The sequence below is a fragment of the Sapajus apella genome, unplaced genomic scaffold (assembly GCF_009761245.1).
Source record: "Sapajus apella isolate SASKATOON/1434 unplaced genomic scaffold, GSC_monkey_1.0 scaffold77, whole genome shotgun sequence".
Taxonomy (NCBI): Eukaryota; Metazoa; Chordata; class Mammalia; order Primates; family Cebidae; genus Sapajus; species Sapajus apella.
The window spans coordinates 1,122,706-1,132,170 of NW_022437017.1; the positions used below are offsets into that span (position 1 = coordinate 1,122,706).

The window sequence follows — 9,465 nt, forward strand, 5'->3', positions numbered from 1 at the left end:
TTTTAAAGGTTTATTTAAAAATCATAGCCAGGGCCAGGCACAGTGGCTCACACCTGTAATCCCAGCACTTTAGGAGGCTGAGGCAGGCAGATCATGAGGTCAGAAGTTCGAGACCAGCCTGGCCAGCACAGTGAAACCCAATCTCCACTAAAAAAAAAAAAAAAAAAAAAAATACAAAAAATTAGCCCAGCGTGGTGGCGTGGGCCTGTAATCCCAGCTACTCAGGAGGCTGAGGTAGGAGAATTGCTTGAACCCAGGAGGCGGAGGTTGCAGTTAGCCGAGATAGCACCGCTGCACTCCAGCCTGGGAGACAGAGTGAGAATCTTTCTCAAAAAACAAAACAAAAAAGATAGCCAGCTCTCCTGGAACTCCTTTGAGGATAAGCTCCCGGACCCTAGTTTTAGAAATGCTCCCCCACTTTGTTCTGTTCAGGACAGAACTATCTACCAATGCTTACCCAATGAATAGGTTTTGCTTATTATCTGGGGTTCTACTGAGCTGAGCGTCTGCCTTGAACTCTGAAAGCACCCCTGAAATATCCTCCTTCCCCTCTCCTCATCTGGTTCAAGAAGACCCAGGTTCTGCCCCAGCAAAAAGAGATGGCACCCTTGGGCAGCAGACACAGCTCCTTTAGTCCACGTTTTCAAAATCGAGGTTCAGGGAAAACCCAGTGTGAACCGACTGCTCCTCGGGATTTCCGTTAATCGGCCCATTCCCAAAGTGGCAAAAAATTCACACGGGACCCAAGCCAGCTAGAGGCCTCCTGAGGGGCTCACAAGGGCATCAGTGCCAGAAGCCCAGAGAGACAAAGCCAAATGACACAGAATAGCAAAATGTGAACCAGGAATCAAAGAGAAGAGATAAGAAGAGTAACAAGAAGAATGAACTACAAAGACTGGGAGCGGTGGGGGCGGGGGCAAACACATTTGTGATTTTCTCCCCCCCACCACCACCCCGTGAAATGTCAGTTTTGAAAACAGCTTCAGAAAATGTAACCAGCGTTTCACATCCCCAAAAAGAAGATGGGAGGGAGCTGTGTTACCTCTTACTTCGAAGCCCGGCATCAGGAAGGGGCCCCGCCAGTCCACGTTTCCACCAGGAGCTCATCCTGCGGCTCCCACCGTCCACGCATGGGCCCTCTCCCCAGGTCCCGAAGTTTCCCTCTCGGGGGTCCTAAACACCTTGCCTTTCACAGGGGAGGAACTCGGTCCTCCCGGGCAAGCAAATACTTTCCAACCGTCCTAAGCTGCCCAGGGGTCCCCAGAGAGAATCCCGGGCCGCCCACGCCCCACCCTGCTCCCTGCAGAGGCAGCCACGCCCGCCCCCGAGACGCCCACCTCTCCCGCACCCCAGGCCTCCCTACCCCACGCTTAAGCCCCCCATGCCCGGCTTCCTTCAAATTCCCCTTCCACTCAGGGCCCCCCACTTCCTGCCCACCCTCCCCTTCCAAATCTCAGGCCCCTCACTCTCCATTTCCCGCTTCCCTGCTCACTCTGGGCACCTCGTCCCTCCGGCCACCACGCACGCCCTCTTTTCTCTGTCTGATCCCTGGCACCCGCCCTCCACGCGCCCTCCCTGCCGGCCACCGGCTCGGCCCCTGGGACCCCATGCCAGGGACCCCACGCTCCGGGCCCCTCCCCGCCGGCCCCCGCCCCAGGCCGGCCTCGTGCGCAGCCCTGGCCCTGCACCCGCCCCGGGGCCCCGCACTCACGGCTGTAGAGAGCGATGCCCGCCGCGTCTGGGCCGGCGCGCACCTCGAGGCGTAGCGCCTGCTGCTCCGCGTGCCGCTGGATCTCGCCGTTCGCGTCGCCGATGGTGAGGAGGCGGGCGCCGGGGAACACGGACACTGCCGCGCAGGGCCCCGCGCCGCCCGGACCCGCCGCCCCCGCGCCGCCCGCGCCCGGCCCCACCGCCGCCGTCGCCGCCGCTGCCATTTTAGATCCGGCTCCAGGCCCCGCCGCCGCCGCTGCGCCCGGGCCCAGGTCGCCGCCGCCGCTGCCGCCGCCGCCGCCGCCGCCGCCGTGCAGGCCGAGGCCGAGGCCGAGCCGGGCAGCGCCGCCTGCCGGCCACGCTCCGCCTCGCCGCCGCCGCCGCCACCGCCGCCGCAGCCCGGTCGCGTGGCTCAGCGCCCCCTGCCGGCTGCCCTGGGCGCGGGGAGCGAGCGAGCGAGCGAGAGCGCGCCGGGGAGCGGGACTGCCCCGCCCCGCGAGAACGGTCGCCGCTTTGTGAGGTGGCTCCACCGCCCGGAACGGCGGGGCGGGAGTGTGCGTCGGGGGCGGTGCTCGGGCGGGAGGACACGCCCCTCGGAGGCCTGGGCCCCGCCCCCAAGCCCGCGCCTCCTTAACGGCCGCGTTGGGTGAGTAGGCGCGGAGGCGCGGAGACGGCGAGGCTTTGCTCGGTCGCGCGGACACGCCCTGGACCCCGCCGCGCATGAACGGCCGCCCTTTGTGATGCGGCTTTCCGGCCCCAACCTGGACACGCCCTTGAGACCGGGCCCCGCCCCCCCGGCCCGCCCGGCTTTGTGAGGCAGCCCGCAGGGAGGCGGGGCCCGGCCGCTACACGGCCCGGTACCTGCCCGCGCCCTCCCAACGGGACTCGCTTTGTGAGTCGCCCCGCTCTGTGGACGGCCGGGGGGGAAGGGCGTGGTCAGCACTGGGGCACGCCCACACGCCGTGGCCCCGCCCCCTGGTCTCCCCAACAGCGACTGTTTCCGAAGAGAAGGCCTCCGCCTCCCAGCGCAACCTAAGCCTGGTTGAAAGGACCTCTTCCCGTCTTTCGACCGCCCCTCCTCCCTTCCTTATCATCTCTGCCCCCTCACACTCCCTTCTTCATCCTTAAAGTTTAGCTCCTTTCGCACAAGATATCCTTGACCCCCTCCTCTCTGAGCCCCTCCTCCAACGATGCTAAGTCCGGCCCAGCCCGGCGCTGGCACCCTCTCCCACAACACAAACCCCTGTGTCTCTGCATCGCCACTCGCTTTGGGTGGCCCCATCCCTTTTGGGCCACCCAGTGGGCTTGGGTCAGTTCCCAGCACCCCAGCTTTAACTCTTCCCGAAACCTCATTTACGCCTCATTCCTTTTTTTTTTTTTTTTTTTTTTGAGACTGAGTTTTGCTGTTGTTGCCCAGGCTGGAGTGCAATGGCACGATCTCGGCTCACCGCAACCTCCGCCTCCTGGGTTCAAGCAATTCTCCAGCCTCAGCCTCCCGAGTAGCTGGGACTACAGGCATGCACCATCATGCCCAGCTAATTTTTGTATTTTTAGTAGAGACGAGGTTTCACCTTGTTGACCAGGATGGTCTCGATCTCTTGACCTCGTGATCCACCCGCCTCGGCCTTCCAAAGTGCTGGGATTACAGGCTTGAGCCACCGCGCCCGGCCTCCTTTTTTTTTTTTTAAACAAAGTCTCGCTCTGTGGCCAGGCTGTGGTGCAGTGGTGCGATCTCAGCTCACTGCAACCTCCGCCTCCCGGGTTCAAGTGATTCCCCTGCCTCAGCCTCCCGAGTAGCTGAGACTACAGGCATGCACCACCACGCCCAGCTAACTTTTGTTATGGTATTTTAGTAGAGACGGGGTTTCAGCATGTTGGCCAGGATGGTCTCAAACTCCCAACCTCAGGTGGTCTGCCCGCCTCAGCCTCCCAAAGTGCTGGGATTATAGTTGTGAGCCACTGGGAGGGGTCCTCATTCTACACGCCCCTCCGCCCCTAGGTGCCCGTCATTCCACCTGAGAAACCCCCTAATTCAACGACCGTTGCAGAGACCCCGGCATGGCACTGCTGCACTCCCCACACCCCCAGGAGCCTCCGCATACACCACTCTGACTGCCCTTGGGGGGTGCTTCAAATGCAGCGAATTCAGGTATGTACCATCCCGCCCCCAGCTATCCAGCCATGAGATCCAGAGGTCCCCAGTTTGAAGGATTCCACTCTATAGAGGCCTGGGAACACCTTGACACGTGTTATAATTAATAACTTAGGTAAGCCAGCAGGCAGACACACTCAACACACCCAAGGGCACCCTATGCTCAAAAACCCAGCGGGGAAGGGAGGAACTCCAGGGGTGTGCAGAGACCTGGGACCCCTTACGTCCCAGATGGGGGACCAGAAGGGGTCCTGACGTCTCCTTCTCTGGTGGTCCTGAGGAGCTGAAGGTCGAGAGGGGAACTTCCTGTTGCCTCTCCAGTGCCAGGCCCATGCCTTTGCCCTCTCTCCCACTCCTCTGTGATGAAAACCCTAAGGCCAGGGTTCCCCTTCATTTCCTGTCCAATTCCCTGAGAAAGCAGCCAACAGAGCCCCCTCTCCACCCCAGAAGTGGCTGGAGGGACCTCAGGCCCCGAATGCCTGGAGACAGAGGGAGCCCCCAGTCCTCAGCCTCACTGGCAGGCCCGGAAAGTGCTGAACTCGGGGGGCTCAGGTGAGGAGGATGCGGAAGTGGGCCTCTTCCGGGTCCTGGAGTTGCCGGGGGTGGCGGTGGTCCCTGAGTGATCATCCAAGCTGGCTGGGTCTTCTTCTGGCGTCATTTTCTTTGTCCATGGAAGAAGACACAGAGAAGCAGGTGATTTGGGTTTCAGGATCTAGGATTCTCTACGTTCTGAGCCGAGACTGTGCCAGGCCAGCAAGTCTCATCTCATCTCACCCCCACTCACACCTACCTGTCCTTGTCTTCCCTTCTCCTGCCTTGCTTTCTGCTAAATAGGGGACCAGAGAGCCTGGATTCAAACCCCAGTTCCATCACTCCGTATCACCGTAACCTCACTTGAGTGGCTTAACCCCTCTAGGCCTCAGTTTCCCCTTCTGCAAAATGAGGAGAATGCTAATACTCACCACTTCCTAGGTCTGCTATGAGGCTTAAAGGAGTAAAACTGATAAATCGAATGGCAGGTCATAAGCTTTTCTTTGCTAAGTGAACACAACTATTAATATTATCTCCTCTGTTGGGCTTGGTGACTCATACCTGTAATCCCAGCACTTTGGGAGGCTGAGGCGTGTGGATCACAAGGTCAGGCGTTCAAGACCAGCCTGGCCAAAATGTTGAAACCCCGTCTCTACTAAAAATACAAAAATTAGCTGGGCGCAGTGGCACATGCCTGTAATCCCAGCTACTCTGGAGGCTGAGGCAGGAGAATCATTTGAACCTGGGAGGCGGAGGTTGCGGTGAGCCAAGATCGTGCCATTGCACTCCAGCCTGTGTGACAGAGTGAGACTCCGTCTCAAAAAAAAGAAAAATACAAAAATTGGCCAGGGGCAGTGGCTCACACCTGTAATCCCAGCACTTTGGGAGGCCAAGGTGGGCAGATCACAAGGTCAGGAGTTCAAGACCAGCCTGGCCAACATGGCGAAATGCCATCTCTATGAAAATACAAAAATTAGCCAGACGTGGTGACAGGCACCTGCAATCTCAGCTACTTGGGAGGCTGAGACAGGAGAATTGCTTGAAACCAGGAGGCAGAGGCTGAAGTGAGCCGCGATCACATCACTGCGCTCCAGCCTGGGTGATAAGCACAAGATTCTGTCTCAAACGAAAGCAAAAAGAAAAGAAAAGAAACTGCCGGGCGCGGTGGCTCAAGCCTGTAATCCCAGCACTTTGGGAGGCCGAGGCGGGTGGATCACGAGGTCAAAAGATCGAGACCATCCTGGTCAACATGGTGAAACCCCGTCTCTACTAAAAATACAAAACATAGCTGGGCATGGTGGTGTGTGCCTGTAATCTCAGCTACTCAGGAGGTTGAGGCAGGAGAATTGCCTGAACCCAGGAGGCGGAGATTGCGGTGAGCCGAGATCGCGCCATTGCACCCCAGCCTAGGTAACAAGAGTGAAACTCCGTCTCAAAAAAAAAAAAAAAAAAAGGAAAGGAAAGAAAAGAAAAATACAAAAATTAGCCGGGTGTGGTAGTCCATGCCTATAATCCCAGCTACTCAGGATACTAAGGTTGGAGAATCACTTGAATCTGGGAGGTGAAGGTTGCAGTGAGCCAAGACCCTGCCACTGCAGTCCAGCCTGGGCAACAGAGTGAGACTCTGTCTCAATAAATAAACAATATTTGAATACTGTTATCTCCTCCTCTCCTTCCACTCTGGGCCAAACATTCCTCAAAGGTCTAATTCCTCCTTTGCCTTGAGGCTCCTGACCCTGATCCTAGTCAGGGTCTAGAACTTGCTAGAACTGGAGCCAGTCAGCTGACAGCAGGATGGGGGTTCCACTCACAATCCTGTCCCTCCCAAGCTGGGTGACTCTATGCCCATTATCAGCCTCAGTGTCCTTGTTTATAAAAAGAAAATAGTTGGCCGGGCATCATGGCTCATACCTATAATCTACTTTGGAGGCCAAGGAAGGCGGATCACCTGAGGTCGGGAGTTCAAGACCAGCCTGACCAACATGGTGAAACCCCGTCTTAAAAAAAAGAAAGAAAGAAAGAAAGAAAGAAAATAGTTGATCCCACCTCAAAGGGTGTTATAAAATTGCATTATCAGGCCCTCAGCAAGGTAACAGGGAAAGCCAGAAACAGGTCAGCTGCTGCCTTATCATTTCAGCCAACAACAAAGCTGTATAAGGCTTGGAAAGGAAAGGAGTGAAAGCAGAGACTCCAAAAGAAATGTGCATACCCATGGTCGCGGCCGGGTTCTACACAACAGCCAAAAGGTGGCGACAACTCAACAGATGAATGGATCAACAAATTTGGTGTATTCATACCATAGACTATGATTCAGCCTTAAAAAGGAAGGACATTCTGACACATTCTCTCTCTCTCTCTCTCTCTATTGTTTTTTGAGACAGAGTTTCGCTCTTGTTGCCCAGGCTGGAGTGCAATGGTGCAATCTCGGCTCACTGCAACCTCCGCCTCCTGGGTTCAAGTAATTCTTATGCCTCAGCCTCCTGACTAGCTGGGATTATAGGCGTGCACTACCACGGTCAGGCTAGTCTTGAACTCCTAACCTGGGGTGATCTGCCCGCTTTGGCCTCCCAAAGTGCTGGGTTAATAGGCGTGAGCCACTGCGCATGGCCTTTTTTTTTTTGAGACTGAGTCGTACTCTATTGCCCAGGCTGGAATGCAGTGGCACAGTCTTGGCTCACCGCAACCTCCACGCTCTTGGCTTTAAGCGATTCTTGTGCCTCAGCCTCCCGAATATCAGGGATTATAGGCACCCACCATCATGCCCAGCTAATTTTTGTATTTTTAGTAGAGCTGGGGTTTTACCATGTCAGCCAGGTTGGTATCCAACTCCTGATTTCAAGTGATCCACCCACCTCGGCCTCCCAAAGTGCTGGGATTACAGGCATGAGCCACTGTACCCAGCCTATGATCTCATTTCTATGAGATGTCCAGCATAGGCAAACCCACAGAGACAGGAGAATGGTGGGTGCCAGGGACTGGGGGAGGGAGAATGGGGAATGGGTATTTTAAGGGGAGAAGTTTGGGAGGATGATAAATTTCTGGGCCGGGTGCAGTGGTTCACGCCTGTAACCCCAGCACTCTGGGAGGCCAAGGCAGGCAGATCACTTTAGGTCAAGAGTTTGAGACCAGCCTTGCCAACTTGGTGAAAACCCGTCTCTACTTTAAAAAATACAAAAATTAGGCTAGGTGTAGTGGCTCATGCCTATAATCTCGTTATTTTTGGAGGCCAAAGCATGTGGATCACATAAGTTCAGGAGTTCAAAACCAGCCAGGTCAAAATTGTGAAACCCTGTTATCTACTAAAAATACAAAACTTAGCCAGGTGTGTCAGATGCCTATAATCCCAGCTACTTGGAAGGCTCAGAGGAGAGAATTGCTTCAACTGGGAGGTGGAAGCTACAGAGTCAAGATTGTGCCACTGCACTCCAGCCTGAGTGACAACTGTGATACTCCGTCTCCAAAAAAATAATAATAAAAGAAAATTAGGCCGGGCGCGGTGGCTCAAGCCTGTAATCCCAGCACTTTGGGAGGCCGAGGTGGGTGGATCACGAGGTCAAGAGATCGAGACCATCCTGGTCAACATGGTGAAACCCCGCCTCTACTAAAACTACAAAAAATTAGCTGGGCATGGTGGTGCATGCCTGTAATCCCAGCTACTCAGGAGGCTAAGGCAGGAGAATTGCCTGAACCCGGGAGACGGAGGTTGCGGTGAGCCGAGATCGCGCCATTGCACTCCAGCCTGGGTAACAAGAGCGAAACTCCGTCTCAAAAAAAAAAAAAATAAATAAATAAATAAAATTAAATTTAAAAACAAATAAAAATTAGCCAGGCATGGTGGTGCACACCTGTGGTCCCGGTTACTCAGGAGGCTGAGGCTGGAGGATCTCTTGAGCCCAGGTGATCAAGACTGCAGCAAGGTATGATGGTGCCACTGCCCTCCAGCCTGGGAGACAGAGCAAGACCATGTCTCAAAAAAAAAAAAAAAAAATTGATGGGTGTGGTGGGTGAAGGTATAAATTCGCCTCTGTGTGTATTTGCCACGTGCAGCTGCAAACAGTGGTTTGCCTGTATGCCTGTAGAAAGAAATTCCAATGGATGAAGGGTGGCTCAGTAAAAAAACTTTATTGTATATTTTGAGACGGCAATGTTTTTCATATTGAAATTTTTTGTTTGTTTGAGACAGTCTTTCTCTGTCACCCAGGCTAGAGTGTAGTGATGCAATTATAGCTCACTGCAGACTCTACCTCCCAGGCTCAAGCAATCCTCCCATCTTGGCCTCTTAAACTGCTGGGATTACAGGCAAGAGCCACCACACCTGGCCCTTAATTTAAGAAAAAAAAAAAAAAAGAAAAGAAAGAAAGAAAAACAAAAGGCCTGGCACAATTCCTCATTCCTGAAATCCCAGCACTTTGGGAGGCTGAGGTGGGCGGATCACCTGAGGTTGGGAGTTCGAGACCAGCCTGGCCAGCGTGGTGAAACCCCATCTCTACTAAAAATATATAAATTAGCCAGGCGTGGTGGCAGGCGCCTGTAATCCCAGCTACTCAGGAAGCTGAGGCAGGAATTGCTTGAACCCAGGAGGGAGAGGCTGCACCGAGACGAGATCACGCCACTACACTCCAGCCTGGGTGATAGAGAAATACTCCATCTCAAATAAACAAACAAAAAATAAAAACAAACTGCCTCAAAAAGTGCAAAGGGGGGCATCACCAGGCTGGTGTTCTGAGCGGTATGGATTCTCATGGAAAGGTTTAGATCGTGCCCTGCCTGCCGGGTTTTTACAGCTTCAGGATTTACTCCGGAAGCGGAGGAGACCTCAGAGGGCTGCACAGGCCCCTGCCAAGCCCCCTTCCTTCCCACCATCTGTATCCCAGGCACTCCTAGTCTGTCTCTAGAACTGACCTCTCTCCGGAACTGCAGTCTCCCCTCTCCATCTGCTCCCAGGCACCACAGGCTGCAGTGACCGACTCCGCCCTCGTGACCCTCCAAGCCTCGCCCACCTTGGCCTCCCTCTACTCCCTTGGCCCACTCATCAATCAAAAACCAGCCCTGCGTTTTCTTTCTTTCTTTTT

General features: G+C 55.0%; 2 protein-coding genes across 5 annotated transcripts in view; both read right to left on the reverse strand.

Moving 5' to 3' along the window:
• Positions 1-2,037, reverse strand: part of CARM1 (coactivator associated arginine methyltransferase 1) — a 54,828-nt gene extending 52,791 nt beyond the window's left edge. For both annotated transcript variants that reach the window (XM_032251757.1, XM_032251756.1), the window contains exon 1: positions 1,712-2,037. In XM_032251757.1, coding sequence (XP_032107648.1) covers positions 1,712-1,934 — 223 coding nt within the window. In that variant the 5' untranslated portion in view covers positions 1,935-2,037. The remainder of the gene's footprint in view (positions 1-1,711) is intronic.
• A 1,905-nt stretch (positions 2,038-3,942) lies between these two features.
• The window catches only part of CUNH19orf38 (chromosome unknown C19orf38 homolog), a 38,738-nt gene continuing 33,215 nt past the window's right edge, over positions 3,943-9,465 (reverse strand). For all 3 annotated transcript variants that reach the window (XM_032251774.1, XM_032251775.1, XM_032251773.1), the window contains one exon: positions 3,943-4,523. In XM_032251774.1, the coding sequence (XP_032107665.1) occupies positions 4,374-4,523 (150 nt within the window). In that variant the 3' untranslated portion in view covers positions 3,943-4,373. The remainder of the gene's footprint in view (positions 4,524-9,465) is intronic.